This window comes from Chelmon rostratus, chromosome 14, assembly GCF_017976325.1.
Source record: "Chelmon rostratus isolate fCheRos1 chromosome 14, fCheRos1.pri, whole genome shotgun sequence".
NCBI classification, from domain to species: domain Eukaryota; kingdom Metazoa; phylum Chordata; class Actinopteri; order Chaetodontiformes; family Chaetodontidae; genus Chelmon; species Chelmon rostratus.
This window is the reverse complement of record NC_055671.1, coordinates 19927438-19947097: the sequence shown is the minus strand read 5'-3', so window position 1 is coordinate 19947097 and position 19660 is coordinate 19927438. Positions and strand designations below refer to the sequence as shown.

General features: G+C 41.5%; 2 protein-coding genes and 2 non-coding genes across 5 annotated transcripts in view; 2 read left to right on the top strand and 2 right to left on the bottom strand.

Moving 5' to 3' along the window:
- Positions 1 to 927: 927 nt before the first annotated feature.
- LOC121617380 (NLR family CARD domain-containing protein 3-like) lies at positions 928 to 8861 on the bottom strand. 2 transcript variants are annotated; one of them, XM_041952547.1, is made up of 9 exons: positions 8398 to 8856; positions 6630 to 6740; positions 5987 to 6100; positions 5345 to 5458; positions 5031 to 5106; positions 4627 to 4849; positions 2430 to 4230; positions 2170 to 2343; positions 928 to 1349 (listed from the first exon to the last, which is right to left on the bottom strand). In XM_041952547.1, exons 2-9 carry the CDS (start codon positions 6686 to 6688, stop codon positions 1286 to 1288), a joined length of 2625 nt encoding a protein of 874 aa, XP_041808481.1. In that variant the 5' UTR covers positions 6689 to 6740; positions 8398 to 8856; the 3' UTR covers positions 928 to 1285. The 2 variants fall into 2 exon arrangements, with proteins under 2 accessions (XP_041808481.1, XP_041808482.1); XM_041952548.1 differs by lacking the exon at positions 5345 to 5458 and having other exon boundaries at positions 8398 to 8861.
- Positions 8862 to 9371: 510 nt separating this feature from the next.
- trnas-uga lies at positions 9372 to 9453 on the top strand. The gene has a single exon. It is a non-coding gene; the product is annotated as a tRNA-Ser (tRNA).
- Positions 9454 to 10255: 802 nt separating this feature from the next.
- On the bottom strand, positions 10256 to 10327 carry trnam-cau. Its single transcript has one exon. It is a non-coding gene; the product is annotated as a tRNA-Met (tRNA).
- Positions 10328 to 14095: 3768 nt separating this feature from the next.
- Positions 14096 to 19660, top strand: part of LOC121616905 (rap1 GTPase-activating protein 2-like) — a 42053-nt gene continuing 36488 nt past the window's right edge. Inside the window, exon 1 of the mRNA XM_041951773.1 lies at positions 14096 to 14213. Coding sequence (XP_041807707.1) covers positions 14170 to 14213 — 44 coding nt within the window. The 5' untranslated portion in view covers positions 14096 to 14169. The remainder of the gene's footprint in view (positions 14214 to 19660) is intronic.

Genomic DNA, 19660 nt, shown 5'->3' with positions numbered 1-19660 from the left:
ATTGGTATGTATGTGCCTGTTCTCACTGATCATTCCATGATGATTCAGTAAACAACAGCCAACACACTACACTGCCAGACAACCAACAGACATGCCATTTATTTCACTCTTACATAAATTAACGAAAAATGCTGCCATCCTCCAGGTGATGACATTAATGAGTATGGTTGTGCAATGAGTTTAATTCTTGACGGACTTACATTGAATCTCACACTGCTCCATGATTTCTCTTAAGGACCAGAAGACCATCAAGAGGAACATTTCTTTACAGTGAGATGGAGAAAGGGGCGGAGCATGGGGGTGTTCTGTCATCGTGCCAGGCAAAGTAGTTATCATCAGCGTCCAGGACTTATCATTGCCTCCAAGCCGGCAGTCCACACCCTATCCTCTCCTTTTGATTCCTCTGTACATCATTCCTATATAAACCCCTCCCTTCTTCTCCACCTCCCAGTAACAGCAACCAGTCAGAAAATTTTTACACAGCAGCTGAAACCAGCAGTCATATCTTGACTTGCACACTTACGCTCCCTGGCAACAACAGTCCATTTAATGGGGTCTTTGGATAGTTCAAGCTTTCTATCAAATCACAAGCATCTAAAAAGGACAAAACAATCAAATTTATTTTGAATATTTAAAAAAATCAAACCTTTGTACTATGGGTATGCAATTTCCAAATAATTCAAGAGGTTTGCTGGAAAAGAACTATGTAATTTGATACAAATTTTAAGTAAATTAGAGACGATGTTCAATTGGTAAACTGACAGTTAATTCATTCCAGCTAACTGTCAGCAAAACCTAAAATACACAGCAGGGCAGATGAACATGCAAAAAGCTAAAAGTGTGTCTGCACACAAGCACTGAAATTAACATATATAAAAACACAGTATCCAATAATAACTTGAAACTTCATAAGGAAATTACAATAGATTAGATTAGATTAGATAGACTTTATTCATCTCACACTGGAGAAATGCACTTTTACAGAAGCTCTTCAGAACACACAAGGGGGGGGGGGGGTAAAAACAGCAAATGGAGGTGCAAAGAAGGACAATATATGACAACAGTGCAAACAACAAAAACAATTTACCTTTTTTTATTTAAAAAATTAGGTATTCTATGTACAGTAAGTTTAAGGAAAAGAAAGTGTAATTTTGGTGGATCTGGAGTAGCAGTGCATTAGGATGTTTGTAGTGTCTCAGTCGGCCACTGAAAGACCTCTACAGTCCGGTGAAGTGGGTGAGAACTGTTGTCCATGATGGCTGTGAGCTTGGCCAAGAGCCTCTTCTCACCCACATCCAGCCCAGTGGGCAGCCCAGGACAGAAGCCTGTAAGCGTTACTTAAAAACAATCTGTACAAATTAGACAATGTTGTTAAGATAACAACCATTATACCATTATAATATTCTGTACTTTCACTGTTCTTTCACTGTACTTTTTTAGGAGAAAAAAAATAAATCTACTTAAACTGAAGTTATGTTTTTTTTAAATCATTATGTACTGTACTGAAAAAGTCACATACACATAAAAATCTCTTACAATTAAAATTCTATGAAAATAAAGTAATATTTTGATATATAAAGCCACCCGCCTGCATGTACAGAAATGGCAATTTCATACATAATCATTTTATATACCAAATCACCATGGCAACAATGGTCCTGGATCAACATAAACTAATTATCCAGGGTAAACATGGCAGCATTAGCATTGCAATCTTGCAAAAATGTGCTATTAATGGGGGAGACAACAATGCTGGTTAATCAATTATGCTGACGGAGGCAAATTTAGGGCTCTAATAACATCTTTACCCTTTAATGTAGTGGACAAGAACTTACTGTCAAGCTTACTTGTTAGCATAGCATACCAAGCTCACAAAGTAACGCGCTAACCTTGTAGTAGCTAATATAGCTACAGCCCTTTGTAGGTTCTCAATATGCAGTTAAGGACTTTGTTCAATTTTACTGAGGATTTTGTTCAAATGTATTAACTTCAATTTGGAATACGTAGTTTTCAGGGGGCTCTGATTGGTCGATTGCATGTTGGTCCAAAAATGTAATGTGGGATGTTGATCCAGGAACATGTCCTAAGTGGTTAAATCACATTGTTCGCTGTCCACAATAAATAGGCGTTAAGCTCTTCCCAAAAAGATCATGCATGACCTAATCTCACCGTAGAGTTTCCAGCCTACAGTGTGGATTCTCCAGTCCAGCAGACAACATCTTCACTCCTGAATCCTGTAAGTTGTTGTTACCCGGGTCCAGCTCTTTCAGACCAGATGACTTGGAGCTGAGAACTGAGGCCAGAGCTTCACAGTTTTTCTCTGATGACTTACAGACACTCAACCTAGGAAAACAAAAATGAGCAAACAATAACATACACCTGTATGCATTCAAAATATATTGAATCAGTCTAACTACCTGTGCACCTACAGAGCTTTGCTGGAGGCTTTGATCACTGACAGCAGCCTCAGGAGAGCCTCCTCTGAAGCAGAGTATTTCTTCAGGTCAAACACGTCCAGATCTTTTTCGGATGACAGCAAGACGAAGATCAGAGCTGACCACTGAGCAGGAGACAGATTATCTGCAGAGAGACCACCTGAACTCAAGCACATTTGGATCTCCTCCACAAGAGAATGGTCCTTCAGCTCATTCAGACAGTGGAACAGATTGATGCCTCTCTCTGGACATGGATTCTCCCTGATTTTATTCTTGATGTATTGGACTGTTTCCTGATCGGTGGATAAGCAACTTCCTGTCTGAGTGAGCAGGCCTCGCAGGAGAGCTTGATTGGCCTGCAAGGAAAGACCGACGAAAAAGCGGAGGAACAAGTCCAAGTGTCCATTAGGACTCTGTAAGGCTTTGTCCACAGCACTGTGGTAGAAGCATTTTACTGCAGATTTGTCTGATGTTGGTGTAGAGCCATGATAGGTTGATTGATCCTCTGTTAGGAGATCAACCCCGGAGTTGATGAATGTCAGATGGACATGGAGAGCTGCCAGAAACTCTTGAACACTCAGATGGATGAAGCAAAACACCTTGTCCCGGTACAATCCTCTCTCCTCTTTAAAGATCTGTGTGAACACTCCTGAGTACACTGAGGCTGCTCTGACATCGATGCCACACTCTGTCAGGTCTGATTCATAGAAGATCAGGTTGCCTTTCTGCAGCTGCTCAAAAGCCAGTTTTCCCAGAGACATAATCATCTTCCTGCTCTCTGGATTCCAGTGTGGATCCATCTCAGCTCCTCCATCATACTTCATATTCTTCAGTTTGGACTGAACCACCAGGAAGTGAATGTACATCTCAGTCAGGGTTTTGGGCAGCTGTCCTCCATGTCTGGTTTTTAACACATCCTCCAAGACTGTGGCAGTGATCCAGCAGAAAACTGGGATGTGGCACATGATGTGGAGGCTGCGTGATGTCTTGATGTGGGAGATTATTCTGCTGGCCAGCTCCTCATCTCTGAATCTCTTCCTGAAGTACTCCTCCTTCTGTGGGTCAGTGAACCCTGTGACCTCTGTCACCATGTCAACACACTCAGGAGGGATCTGACTGGCTGCTGCAGGTCGTGTGGTTATCCAGATGCGAGCAGAGGGAAGCAGTTTCCCGCTGATGAGGTTTGTCAGCAGCACATCCACTGAGGTGGAAACTGTAATATCAGTCAGGATCTCATTGTTGTGGAAGTCGAGAGGAAGTCGACACTCATCCAGACCATCAAAGATGAAAGCAACCTGGAACTCTTCAAACCTGCAGATTCCTGCTTCTTTGGTTTCAGTAAAGAAGTGATGAACAAGTTCCACCAAGCTGTACTTCTTCTCCTTTAGCACATTCAGCTCTCTGAAAGACAATGGAAAAGTGAACTGTATGTCCTGGTTGGCTCTGCCTTCAGCCCAGTCCAGTGTGAACTTCTGTGTTAAGACTGTTTTCCCAATGCCAGCAACTCCCTTTGTCATCACCGTTCTGATTGGTTCAGATCTTCCAAGTGAGGGTTTAAAGATGTCTTCACATCTGATCATTACTTCGGACCTCAGTGGTTTCCTGGATGTTGTTTTAATCTGTCTGACCTCATGTTCATTATTGACTTCTCCAGTCTCTCCCTCTGTGATGTAGAGCTCTGTGTAGATCTGATTCAGATGGGCTGGGTTTCCTGCTTTAGCAATCCCCTCAAATAAATACTTGAATTTCTCCTGTAGATGAGACTTGAGTTTGCACTTGCAAAAGGCAGGAGTTTCTGAAAGAACATTAAACAAAGAACACCACCAAGTGGAAATTATAGTATGTCACATGCCAATTACTTTATGGTATGCCACTGTTGTGTCATCAAAACTGTACTTTTCTGGTAAATAGCAGCTACACATTAACCTTGCGAGGCTGCAAGAAAAGAGAAAAGCCTGCTGGGTGAAATTTGACCACTAATGCAAGTTCTATGTCCGCGAACATTTAACTTTTGTTGTTTGAAGTATATGTTAGTAGAACAGCAGTGATCTGGTACACTGTCACCATAGCAGAAGCTTATCATTTAGGTCATTCAGCTTGTAATGTGACATAAATGTTCTTAGTTATAACTGTTTGAACATGTAAATGTCTCCCACTTTCCATCCACTTAAAGCTGTTAAAATCTACTCACTGCTCTGCAGCCAGTCAGCCAGCTCCTCCTGCTTCATCCACCTCAGGAAGTGCTGGGTGATCTTCAGAAACGCCTCTCTGCTGCTCCTCCTCTGCTCGTCACCATCCAGCACCTCCTCATCCTCTCCCAGCCTGCCTAAGCATTCTGGGTAATCTGGTCTGAGGACCCTCTGTAACTTCTTCAGCTCATTCTTCACAAAACTGACAATGTTCTCCTCAAGTAGCTGCAACAGAAGACAACAATACTCGATCATCATCAGTACTGCAATTCTGAAATATACTCACAAATCCTTACATGGACTGACACCAAGTCTGGCCTTCACTGGCCTAAAATGGCCATCATAGAGACTCATGGATTTTTATTACACTTGTTTTCCAGGTAAACTCTGTTATACATTCACACACCATAAATATGGAGTCCAGGTCTGTTTGATGCTGAGCAGATTGACTGATGGCAACATCTGATGTCTCCAGATCAGCTCTGTTGAGAAGACATGGCATGGTCACCAAAAAGTGACACAACAGAGTGGAAAATTATCTTCACAACTCAGGGAAATGTCACACCACTAAAATCACTAAATTCACAATTCAGGACATAATAAACACACAGCATGTTGAGTCTATAAGGGGCACTAAAAGGAGGTTCCAGGCATCAGTTGTCATCACTTCATTTACCATCACTGACAGGCATAGACTTGTATAACTGTATAACTTCCTACCTTCTACCAATAGAGTGGTGTCCATCTTTGAAAGCAAGAGGCTGACCCATCGACCGGTCACTTTTCATGGACACACAGCCGGGAACAGATGAGTCTGGTCTCTCCTGGTGGATCCTGATAGAAATACAGGATAATTGTGCTTTAAATCTAGAAGCTTTTGTGCGAAGATAAGAAAATATAGATGTGTGTCCAGTTTGTCATATTAGCAAAACCATAACATGAATTAAGTCGGTTTTATATTGAAAAATGTACCTACGGCACACCTGTTTGGCACAGTTCGACAAATCATAACAAATAGTCTCACCTGCAGCCCACACCAACACAGACCCTTGTTTTGTTTTATGCAGTGCAGTTTACAGTCTTAACACCTGGAAATTTACACATCTACCTAGGTGAGGTGGAATCTTTTCGGAAAGAAGTGAAAATGCTTTGGATGAAACACTTTCAGCTCCAGTGTGGGATTTTTTGAAAACAGTTTAACTTCAATAATAAAGACTCTGAAAAGTAAATATAGCACAGTAGCTACTGGAGCAAGTAGAGAAGGACACAACCTGCACAAAAAACAGGACCAAATCATCCTCATTACATTGTCGTCATCATCATCATCATCATCATCATTATTATCCCATTTTAAATCCTTACCTTCTACCAATAGAGTGGTGTCCATCTTTGAAAGCAAGAGGCTGACCCATCGACCGGCAACTCTTCATGGACACACAGCCGGGAACAGGTGAATCTGGTCTCTCCTGGTGGATCCTGATAGAAAAAAAAGACACATTAGACACGCATAAGAGAGTATTTGTAGCAGTAGTGAAAGACGCATTCTGATTATTTACTTCAGAAAAAGTATTCAAAAGAAGAATTCAAAAAATCTGGCAACAAACAATGCATGTGACATATGAAAAGTAAAAGTACTCATTATACACAGGGGTGCCTGTCAGGGTTTCACTTTCATTATTGTTCATTCATTCATTATCATTATTCATATTCTTACAATCTGTGTGTAAAATCTGAATCTGAAAAGTATTCTTTCCCTCTGAAATGCGATGGGCCAGAAGTATAAAATCATAAAAGACAGAAATTCTAAAGTATAGTACCTAAAGTACTTAAAATTTTCTTCAGTAGCAAGAAGAGACAGAATCAATTTCTGGATGGATGGATGGATGGATGGAAATAATGTTTGTTAATGTTTTGATTATATCATGATAGCCTTTTTAAAAGGAAAAGAGCTTCCCATTTCTATAATATTTATCATTAAAACATTTGCTAGTGAAAGCTCACTCACATATCTTGCTTTCCATCCTTGGGCTCAGCGGCTTCTTCTGTTGGACAGTTTGCCTTCATGGACACCCGGCAGGGTTCAGGTTCAGGAGAGTCTGTTCTCTCCTGCTGTAACCTATTAGACAGAGAAGAAGAATAATAATTTTACTTTAAAAAAGTTTAATTATCAGGAATCATTTATTGTCATCACACAAGTTTCCAAGTGCAACGAAATTCTGTTCAGTTACACCGTCCCAGAGGACACAATGGCACAAAAGACAGTACAAATAATTGACATGGGAAGACAGGGACAGGAGAACCACGATGCAACCAGCAGGGCGGCGCCTCGCTTACTAGATGAAAAACAAATGAAAACAGGAGGGGAGGGAGAGGAGAGAGAAAAAAAAAGACTAATCTCAGACTGCGCCCATTGGGGGGGGCACAGTGTGGGCTTGGTAAAAAAAAAAAAAACACCTCAGCACAAGTAACATTTAAGACATCATAACAAGACTGTAACACCTGCACATGTGGGTGGGGGAAGGAAGTTCGGGGGGGGGGGGTCACAGCACAGTCGCCCGGGGGAGGGCTGCAGCTCCTACAGGGCGCCGTCCTCAACCCTTGGCCTACTATGCCGCACGGGGGAAGGAGGGGGGTGAGGAGCCAAAGAAGGCGTTGAATTGAGGGTAAGGGTGAATGTCCCAGAACGAGGTGGGGTCGGAGCATCTTGTCTGCAGAAACATCCAGGAGAGTGGAGAGATAAGCGTCCTTGAGAAGGCCGCTTATGTCTGGGAGCCAATGGAGATAACAATTGTTTTGGGACGGGCCGACCTGGAATTTTTCTGTCTGCCCTTGAGTCTCTCTGGTCTCACGGTGGCTTGCTCCAAAATGTCCGAATTAGTGACCAATTCAGCCGAGCCGAGCCGACAGCTTCTCCAAGTTGTTATCCGACCGGCGAAGGAGCTCAGGAATTGCATCCAGTTTGCGATTGAGCTCACAAATCGCTTGAGTCTGAGTGCTGGCAGCCCTGCACATTCCCTCGATCAAGGCAAGCAGCTTGCCAATTTCCGCCAGCATCTTCCTTATTATGCAGTAGATCAGGTATCCGCCAAAGCCAAACAGCAGAAAGCCTAAGATCATAAATCCAATTGTGTATGCATCTTCAACATCCTCAACGGAAAGAACCGACAGACACACGATCCTCCCCTTCTCCCAGGAGTCCAACGTGTAGCCGGCTGCGAACGTTCCGTCAGGGCAGGCGGGTTCTCCTTTACCCAACTTCATTGTGGAGAAAATATGGTCAATTGCATTGAGAGACCAGCTGACCAGATCCATCATTTTTGGATTTGGAGGAGAATGCAGAGAGAGGCTCCGAGATAGTTAGACAGAGACAGCACAGGACAAAGAGCAGTAGCAGGGTAGATAAGGGCAGGGAGGGAGCGAAAGAAAAAGCGTCCGCCTTCTTCGAGAGCCAGAAGTAAGATGGCTTAATGTAGAAATTTAAGTATTTTTATTATTGCAACTTTCACTTAAAGGATCTGAATGCTTTTTTCACCGCTGCTGATGTATAACCTCTCATCAAGTATTTTTATTACAGATCTATATTTCAGCACATGCTAATTCTATGATTAAGCTGTGTCCTACATTGTGTCAACGTGATCAGGACAAACATCTGTCGCAGTCACTCACTATTAAACTATTCCTGTGAACATCACACCTGTTTAGTTCTGCTTTAGTTCAATCCCCATCATTAATGTATCATAGAAGAATAAATTGTGAGTATTTAGTTGACCTACCTCTACTGCTGCTGCTGCTGCTGCTGTTGCTGTTGATCACAGCGGAGAGTGAAACTTGACGCGAAGGGTAGTCTGCATGCCAGCAGATAAGAGACAGACTGGTCCAGTTACTGTATCTCCCCGCCTTTCCTGGCAAACACTCACTCTGCGCAGGGACAGCCAGACATTTTCCAGCAGTATATTTAAGTAATGCTTATTAATAAAATAGGCTATGTGAGTTTTGATAAATATGAATCCGAAAGGAAACTACAAGGACAAGATCCACAGTCCACTCTTCTGCACGTCTGGAAATATTTACAAAACTAGGATTATATCATAATATACATGTACCCAGCTGAAGCCTCAGTTTGGATATAGATATTTACAAAAAGCAATGAACAATGAGGTAAAAATATTCAGAAAAACTTGATCCCCGCAGGTGTACTAGGCGCGCCTGGCCTGCAGCAGTCTCATATCTGGCTGGATGCACATCCGATACTTCGCTGTGCACGGTGCCTAAGTATTTATTGCTCGTTAAATTATTATACTGCAGAGAAGAGAACTGGATAAAGAGAAACAACAATCAAGCAGAGGTCTAGTTTCTAAGGTCGCGGAATTCTTTCTGTGTAGACATCATTAGCTTTTTGGATGTCAGATGGTGCCGCACGAGTGGCAGCTAGTTACAGCAGCTCCGACCGCGTTCCTTTAAATACACTAGTCTGACCGGTGTTGTGTCCTCAGAGAAAACACAGTGTTTTTCAACACACTACTTCAGATGAGACTTACTAGAGTATTTTTGTAATACAACTCCCGGCCACAAATGGCAGCACTGAGCTACAAAACAGCAGCGCAGAACGGACGGTTGATGACACGTTCACCTCACTGGGGAAGCTATCCAGGCCGGTCCTGTATCACGGATCCTACATACGAAAGGCAACCCCGAAGAATGAACGAGGGTATGGGCAAGTAGAACGACTAATAGTATGGTGACGTGGGCTGCGATGGCCGAGTGGTTAAGGCGTTGGACTTGAAATCCAATGGGGTCTCCCCGCGCAGGTTCGAACCCTGCTCGCAGCGAAACAATAATTTTCTGTTATTTAATTATAATAATTTATTTAATTAAAATAAAACACATTACAATTAGCGGAAATAATCTGATCCATATGCTCCAACTACTGTCAACAGGAGTTGTCTTTAAACTGCATTAACTGGTATTTGACACATTGACGTAGTGCAACAGTCATATTGACATTAGTTGCCTCCCTATTTACTATTAATGGCTGATTAAAATTGTAGGCTGGGTGTGAACTTTTTTCAGCGCTGAAGGGGGCATGCCAGAAAAAGTTTGAAAACCACTCCCTCAAGAAGTCGATATGAATTACTCGATTAATAACTTCACTGAAATAGTATGCAAAAATTAAAATTAATTAATCATTTCAGTCATTTTCAAGCAAAAATGACAAAGATTCCCTGTACTGTATACTAATACTGTATATTAATTTTGGGATTTGGTCAGAACAAGCAATCTGAAGACTCCACCTTGAGCTTTAGAAAATTGCATATGTTTGTGTGTGTGTGTGTGTGTGTGTGTGTGTGTCTGTGTCTGTGTCTGTATGTGCAGTCATGCAGTGTAGTGAGTGGTTTAATGTTCCACTTTCCTCTCAGCTGCAGCTAATGATTATTTTCACTGCTGATTAATCTGTTGATTATGTACTTCTTTCTTTGATTGACTAATTGTTTGTCCTGTAAAGTGTTGGACTAAGGTGAAAAACGGCTCTAGCCATTCACCATAAACCAACATGACGTAGTCAAATGTATTGTCACACACAACTAATGGTCAGAAACCTAAAAATAGTCACATTATATGTGAAATCACAGCTAGCAGAGGATGGTTTCGATCCATCGACCTCTGGGTTATGGGCCCAGCACGCTTCCGCTGCGCCACTCTGCTATAAGACCCTTCCTGGATTCTGTAACACTTTTGACTCTGGCTTTTGTGTATATATGCCAGGTATTATACCTGTAAAATATCAGCATGTTAGCATTTTAACCTCAAAATATAGCCTCACAGTGCTGCAAGTAATCGTTGCTCTCTGCCTTTAACCTCACAGGGTGTGTTTGTGTTATGGCCGCCTGCTCTGTCTGGCCTTTACCATTAGAACAAAATGTCCCTGTTCTTCAACAACATGAGGTGTCTCTTTCTGTCTGACTCTCTCTCTCTGTCGCTCTGTCTGTTTTCCTGTCTGTCTTTCTTTTCTCTGTCTGTCTGTCTTTCTCTCTGCCTGCCAGTCTGTCTCTCTCTGTCTCTCTCTCTCTGTCTGTCAGCATGTCTGTCTCTCTGTCTCTCTCCTGGCAGAGGTGAGGTATCACACAGTTCGACACATATGGTCTGTGTACAATCATGTTGCCGTTGCTCTGTGTTGTTCTTGTGGTTCGGTGAGTGTCGTCAGTAAATATTACCTGTCTGCAACACGTCTGTTCATGTTGAGTTTCATAACAAACATTTGTTAGAACGGGGGCTCTCTACTGATTATTTATACTATCATGGTACATCCTTCTCAGCCTGTGAGAATGTGCAATATGTCTACAAATGTCTATCACACAGTCAGTGCTACAAACTGGAGGTGTGAAGTTTGAAAGATGTGGCTGGTTATCAGTGATTGTGCCTCTAATGCTGTGTTACTCATTGCGCGGCACACATGGCAGCAAATACTTATAGAACAATGCAGCCAATACACGTCTGTCTTAAAATACTCAAAACAGCTTCAGTACTTATACACAAGATGGCAGCATAGGCTTCAAACAGGGGAACAATCATGACTCACTGCTGTGTTGTTCTGGTCCCCTGTGCCACAATGGTGAAAGTGCTGTTGGATGGGTAAATCCTAAAACTACTGGCCTGCTGTAGGATAATCCGGGCTGATTAAAATAAATGACATATATACAGTTCATTCACTATAAACATGCAACCTGTTCGTCTATATTTGGGCCACTTAATACTGCAAATTTCTCCTTGTTCTGCAAATTTCTCCTTGGAGATAAATAAAGTATCTATCTATCCATCTATCTAAAGGAGAAGAAACTGTCACCAATGGGTGAACACAGCTCAGTCTCATCCTAGCTAACATGGCTAACATGTAGCATAGGAAGATGAGTGGAGGCAATGAAAAAATTATATTATGCAGCCAAACCTGCTCCAGTTTCAAGTGAAACAACCTGGGGCATCATTCACCTGTTGACTGAGTCGTGTCAGTGGGGCTCCACAGAGAAGATAGTGAAGACCACTGCTTAATGCAGATTGATTTTTAAAAGTATGGACAGCAAAAGAAATCACATGAAATGAGATTTTTGCAAATCAGATCCAAGCACCATTTGGTGGTGGTTTGACATGCGATACCTGTCGACTTGACAGCGCGAGCGTTTGGAGGACGAAATGATGGATCACTATTTCTCGTGCTTCCCAGCATTCACAGTTACTGACGCCTACGTCATTACCACAGCCACCCATGCAGATAGGTTGGTACTGTTTGGATGTGATCACTGTTAAGCAACAGTGCAGACAGTCTGTCTTAAACATTTGATTTGAGAAACAAATCTGATTTTCCTGCAGTCTGAACGAAGCGCAAGAACAGAGAAGTAGTATGTTGTTCATTTGTATCTGTAATGAATACTGCTGCATGTAGGGGGCGCTAACTGATACTAACTGTTCGTTTTTTAATTGGAGGAAGGTGAACTACATCAGCCTCAGATCTGTGTGCGTGTTTGTTTGTGTGTGTGTGTGTATAATGATTGCAGCTTACACTTTATTCTCTGTATATCCTGTTTTCTATTATCCCTTCATTGGTAATTAGATGTAAATGTATTCAGCTGCTGGAAGATTTTCACAGAGAATTAAACCTGAGAACTCCCAAATTAGAGGAAGAAATTAAGATAGCTGCACTGCTTTGTTTTTTCCACAGTCTCTCTCTCTCTCTCTCTCTCACACACACACACACACACACACACACACACACACACATACTTTTAAACACAGCTGTTTGCTGTGTTCAGCTTAATATATCAACCTACAACATTACATTTTACCGGGGTCGCAGCTGTGATTTTAGATATATATGAGTCCAAATTCACCCATGCAGCACAATAAGTCCCCTTTTTCATTCATTGTCTTTATTTTTTCCTAAAAAGAGTCAAATCTAAAAGTATTCACTCAAATATTGACTCAAGGCAATGTAATTCTTATACTAAATACTTATACTTTTGGATATAATGTACATATATATTGTTTGACTTGATATCCTTTTTTATTCTCTGTTTTTGTTTCTTTTTCAACATCACCTTTCTATTCTTGCTGTCTGTAACAATTGTGTGGCATCAAAAGTTTACCTTATCTTATCTTATCTTATCTTATCATATCAGTGCAATTTTTGTGTAAATGTAAATTAAAAACTGCATCTGAGGTCAATAAAATCTCCAAATTCTCACAAACACTGATGGCATGAGCGTGGTGCGTTGTACTGTAAAATAGGAAATGACTTTTAAATAAATCAAACTTTATATAAGTGAGGTGCTTTTAAAGATTTGTGTCTTGAGTAGGAACCAATGGGCTTGGAGCTGAGAGCCACAGACAATAGTGAAAGACGGACTAACACGTTCTTGGTTTGGATCCAAACATGAGATTTGTTGACTAGAGTTTACTTTAAGGATTTGGCTTTGTGCTGCACCAAACAGTGATTCAGTTGTTTCAGCAAATGAGCAAAACTGTCATCTGGTGCTTCACTCAGATCTGATGTGACGAGTGACGTTTAATTCATGTTTCATGCTCGCCATCATTTATTCACTAAGTCTGTTCCTCTTTTTGTCCACACAACAACTTTTACACCTCAGAAAACAGGAACAGGAAACACTTTTTTGCGACATTTCACTTTTTTTCCCAACATTTCCACACAGGTGTTTTTATGTGCAGATTGAAAATAGGATGATGGAAACATGCTCAATGATATAAAACAGATCAAATACTCGCACTGGAGAAGCTGGAACAACAAGATCTGATGTTTTGCATGAAAAATTACTTTAATGATGATCAAGTTTCTGTCAACTGACTAACTGTTTCAGCTTTAGGTTGGTTATAGTTCATTTCCTTTCTAATTTCACACTCTTGTCTCCTTTTTGAACACATGAAAACAAAAAAATAAAGTATTTTAGCGTTACACAAGTAAACACAAATCGTACATTTTGAGTGAGTTGAGGCTGCAGTTTCAAACTGTGCCAAGCCCCCTTTACATAACATAAAATAAATAGAAAACTGATGCGTGTATTCGTCCATTTACCTCCATTTATTATGTATGATAAGTTTTCAGTCTGGCAGCGTCTCTGCTGGCTTTTCTGCTTTGTCAGGGTGGATAGAGAGAGAGAGAGAGAGTGAGAGTACACCACATATACCTCCATTTCTGTTCTCTCTTTATGTCTCTCGCTCTCTTTCTCTCCTGGCTGTGTGTGCAGTGAATTGAAGTGGGAAAGAGAGAGAAACATTAACGGCAGGAGGAGGGAGGACCAAGCGAGAGCGAGCTGGAGAGAGGGAGGCGGTGAGAGCGTGAAAAGGAGGGCGTCTGACAGAGATGAGAGTATTTATAGGTGGAGAGATGAGGAGATAGAACGACAGCAGAGAGAGAGAGAGAGGGAGGAGAGAGACGAGAGAGGGAGGTAGAGATACAGAGAGAGAGAGAGAGGGTGGAAAACCCAGACACAATAAGAAGAAAAGGAAGACAAAGAGGAGGAGAGGGCGAGCGGGAGACCATGCTGAGGAGGAAGAGGAGCGTGTCGTTTGGAGGCTTTGGATGGTAAGAGTGTGTGTGTGTGTTTGTGTGTGTGTGTGAGTGTGTTTCATCCTTTCATAAACGGCTGAATGATCTCATCACTTCTCTTACTCACACTTTCAGGGTCTTTGAGTTCATTTCCAGTCTGAGCTGCACCAAAGTGACATCACGGTGACATCATAGCTCTCAAAAAAATATTAAAATGACTCTTTTTTTGTTGTCTGGCCTGCTGTGGTCCAAGATGAAAAGAAATTTGAAAATTAAGTCAAAATTGGACCTTTTTTGAATGGGGTTTGGTTGAAAAGTTTTTTTGCTCCATTGGAAATGGCCTGTACTGTTCTAACAGAACAGAAAGCAGCCCAGTTCATTCTTTGTCAATAGAGAGACTCTTTTCCCTGTTGTCTGTTTCCAGTCAACTGATGGTGAACAGAAAATGTTTTTTGACCTGCTGTGATTCAAGCTGAGAGGAAACTGAAAATTAATATTGTTGAAGTTGAAATTGAGTTGTAGTGTTCACGCAACAAAAAGTCAGTTTACCATAGCCAAGCTGGTAAAGAAATTGTGAATTAATTTCATCATCTACTGTGAATTTCAGTTCTTTTTTAGTTTGAACTGCACTGAGGTGACACCACAATGATGTCAAAACAAAAAATATTGGAGTCACTCGTGTTTTTGTCTTACCAGCTGTGGTTCAACAGTAGAAGAAATGTGAAAACTTCACATTTTGTGAATGGAGTTTGGTTGAAAACCTTTCTTGCTCTTGATGCAGTTGATCTGTGTTCACAGAACAGAAAGAAGTTCAGTCAGAGTTAATTCTAACATTTTCTTTCCGTTGTCTGTGTCTCAGTTTCCAGCTGACTGACGGTAAAAAAAAAACACAAACATTTTGTTGGTGCAGTTAATAAATAACTTTTTTATTCCAAAGAATTCAATGTTCTGTCAGACTTTTATAACACAAAAGGTCCTGCTGTCTAAATGTCTGCAGGCGTCTGTTTCGAAAATTTACATGAAAATGATTTTATTTTTGTAATAGGTTAAAGGGTAAATTATATATATATTCAATCAGCTGATTGTGGTTCCATACTACAATGTCCAATACGACAAGAAAGTAAAACCTGACATCCGGTTCACTCTGATCTGAGCCATTTTGTACATGTGAAGTGGGCGTATTCACGCTAAAACTGGGTGTTAAGTTGCTGTTTAACCACTGGTCCAAAACAAGGTATATTAAACTACAGGTAACCATAGCAACAGCACTACCCAATAAATGATACAATAGTATGTTTAAACTACATATATATATATATACACACACACACATACACACACACACACACAAACAGGTATTGCAATGACACAGTGGTGTGACTTCCTCAATTTCAGGTCAGAGGTCCATTCTTCTTGATCATTCATGAGATGCTCACCTTATTTTATTCATATTCAGTTTGTTCAGGCACAAAAAAATACCCTTAGCTAAACATGGATCGTATCCTTTTCTTACAAAGCTCTGTCTGGCTCAGTTGTTTTCCAAGTGTTAGTGAACACAACACCAGAGCAAACATTCTGTTCATTTGTATGAAACTCAAATTGTTCTTTAAATGCACTTCATGAATGTTAAACTACTTCTACTACCACACGTTTTCCCAAAAATATAAATAGTAATTCCTCTGTGTGTGTGTGTGTGTGTGTGTGTGTGTGTGTGTGTGTGTGTGTGTGTGTGTACGTTAAAATGGCAGCTCTTGAAAGACGCTTCCTGCGGGACTGATACCTTAAACGTGACATTTACCGCTGATGTTTTAGATCTTTGAAATATTTTGTGATATCAGGCTCATGGATGGAGGATATGTTGATGGGATGTCGACAGAACATCCCGATACAGAGAGGAATGTAAAGTAGCTGCTCTCTCTGTTCTCGCTTCAGTAAATCTCAGTCTGCAGTCGGCCTGTCAAACTCCCCGTGACCAGAGTACACACCAGTGTGTGTGTGTGTGGGGGGGGGGCTCTTACACAAGCCTTCTTTTCAATCATTCACTCTCTTCACTCCCTCTGTTTTCTTTTTCTAAACTGCTTCTCTTTTCTTCACCACTTCTTCCATACCTCCTTCTCTCTGTCTGTGCATCCTTGTTTCCTTTCATAACTCCTTCTCTCCTTCTATGCATCCTTATTTGCTTCCATATCTCCTTCTTTCCTTCTATACATTCTTGGTTACTTCCATACCTCCTCATCTCATCATCCATATTTGTTTCCATACCTCCTTCTATTAATCCTTACCTCTTTCTTTCTTTCTATGCAGCCTTATTTCCTTCAATACATCCTTCTTTCATTCTGTACGTCCTTATTTCCTTCCAAAACTCCTTCTTCCCTTCTGTGGGTCCTTATTTCCATCACACCTCCTTCTTTTCTTCTATAAATCCTTATTTCCTTCTGCCTCCTTTTGTTATTGTGCACTTCCTTATTTCCTTCTATACCTTCCTCCCTCCTCCTGTAAATCCTCTATTTCCTTCCACATCTCCTTCTTCCCTTCTACATATCCTTATGTCCTTCTATACCCCCTTCATTCCATTTAAACATCCTTGTTTCCTTCCATTCATACTTCTCTCCTCTTGTACAGCCTTATTTCCTTCTATACCACCTTCATTCCTTTTAAACATCTTGATTTCCTTCTTTCCTTCTATACAATTTCTTTCCTCCCATTACTTCTGTGTTTCCTATATTCATTTCTGTCCTAAGCAGTTTCTCTCCTTGTAAACTTCTATCGATCTGTACCTCCTTCTCTCCCTCAGTTCTTCCTCCATATTCACTCTCTTGTTTTCTCCTCCTTAATAAGAATAAAACAGATGGTATACCGTCACAGTTTACCACGTCACCCCTCCGTCCTCACAGTGTTTACACCAAGTCGACTAATAGAGTTGTTGTATAATGCAGGAGCAGTTTCAGGGTAGCTGCAGGAACAGTTTATATTAAATCCTCCACCCCTCCTCTCACCTCCACTGTTCTTTGCCTTCTACAGTCTGCACTCCTGAAATTAATCTCTAAAATTCTGCTGATATTGCTCTAAATGTTAATGTGCAAATTACATATATTCACATGGATGTTTAAAATGGGACCTTCACAGATGAAGTTCTCCTTAAAATCTTTCAGTTTAAGATGCAGCGGGTGGATTTCTCTGCATTAACCACATTAGCACCATCACGAGACTGTGGGATGCAAAATTAAGATTGAACTTCCGTATTATATACTGGAGTTAAAAATGTAAAGCTTGTCCTGACAGAGGATGCTTAAATCAAAAGGTTCATCCTCTGTACGGTGGCCTTTTGAGGACATCTCAGACTCAGCTTTTCAGGCTCAGCAAGACATAAATCCAAATGTATGCATGTGAAAATGGTAACATCGCTACATGAAACATCTTTCAAGTTAGCCTATTAGCATGATAACATCTCGCTCTTAGCATCTAGCAGTGATGTTGACTTAACTGCTATCTTACCATTAGGTTTGTGAGTCTTCAGCAGATGTAGGCCTGAGCGAGATCAGCACAGGTCATATGAGTGGTAGTGAAGTTGTGAAGTATTGATATTAATATAGTAACTAGTAATAGTAATAATAACATCTAGTTCATGGTGAAGTTAGCGCACAGATTTTTTGGGTGGATTTTTTCACCATCGGCTGCTCGGCAACCAGCTGAGTAGTTATGTCTAATCATATTCATGCAGCTGTGCAGCGCAGCTACACAGACACTTGTTACTCTGCTGATCCGCTCATGCTAACACTGTTAGCTCCCCCCACCTCCCCACCCCAATCTCCATATATGTTAAATGCTGTTCAGTGTTGTTGATTCAACTCAGATAAATTTGCTGTAAAATCCACTTCCTCGCAGCATCTCTGACCGATGTTGGTCAGCAGTGGGAATCTCTCACTGTAGTGCCGCACCAAAAATAGTGGAGTGAGACTGAGTCAGCTCTGTCCTGAACAGCCAGCAGTGATGGGCCAATCACCCCAGAATCCAGCCCAAAGAGGGACGGTTTACTGAGGAAGTGTGTGAATCACGTACCTTCAACACTGGGGTATGAAAATAAGGGCAATTTACCAGCACCCCGCCACCCTTACCACTGTCCACATACCCTTTACATTTAGACACCTGGGTAAAGGGGAAACAGAGACCTCGGAGGGCAGGAACAAGGTATCATGGTTTCACTCAGCTGTCGGCCATCTTTGTGTAACCATGAGAGCTCTACAGTCTCTTCCAGTCAACACACCCATAAGACTTGTGTGTGTGTGTGTGTGTTTGTGTGTGTGTGTGTGTGTGTGAGAGACAGAGCGAGAGAGCAGATTTAGCAGCATAAATGTGTTATTTATGACCTGAGGGAGTTGAGTTTTCACATAGTCATCATACAGGCTTTTAACATTAAGGTCGATCTCTCCCTCTCTCACTTTCCATTTCTGCATTTCTCCTCTTCCTCCTCCTCCTCCTCCTCTCCTTCCTTCCCCTCTCTCCTCGTCCTCCTCCTCTCCTCTCTACACCTCCCCTCCTCTCCTGTCTCCTCCTGACCTCTTGCCCTCTCTCCTTTCTTCTCCTCCTCTCTCTCCCCTTCCTCCTCTCATCTTCTCTCCTTCTGTCCTTCTCTGTCTACTCTCTGTCCTCCTCTCCTCTCCTCTTTGCTCCATCTCTGCTTCTCTGTCTCCTGTACTTCCTCTCTCCTCTCCCCCCTTCCTCCTCTCATCCTCTCTCCTCCTCTTCCCTCTCTTCCTCTCCTGTCGTCCTCCCTCCTCCTCTCCTCACTCCTCCACTCTCTCTCTCCTCACTTCTCTCCCTCTCCCTCCTCCCCCTCCGCCTTTATACTTCCATATGAACTCTAAAGTCAGACTGGAGTGTTAATGGTTACAGTCCAGTTAACCATCCAACCTCACAGTTCAGTTTGTTCTCTGAAGGTTTAAGTTCCATTAACAATGCAGAGTTCAGCAGACCTGAGATCAGTGGTTTTAAAAGTGAGAAGTGAAGTGATCCACTGAGGCAGCTCATGCAGGAGTCCATTATAAATAAAAGTGGTGGAGTGAAGTTCATTTCTTGTTGTTTCATATAGTTCACAGTGATGAGGACGATATTTATCTCCTGTAATGAAACATGATGATAAACTGCATCAAGGTGTTTAAGGTGGAGCAGCATGAGAGTAAAGGAAATCTGCATAGTCAACAACAGACATGCTGCTCCTGTCATTTTCCTTAAGCTCCTAATACGAGAAATCAGTTTTTATCTTAAGTTTCTGGCCAGTTGCTCCACATGTCGTTTAAAAGTTAGACTGCTGTCGTGTCCAACTCACAGATATTTATAGATTGGACAGTTTTAATTTCAGCATCATGAAGTGTGTGGTCAGCAGGGAGATCTTGTCAGCATTCAGGACTGAAAAATACTGTTCCTCCAGACACAAAAACACGTTCAGATGTAAGAATCACATTTTTTATAGATTAAACAATTAG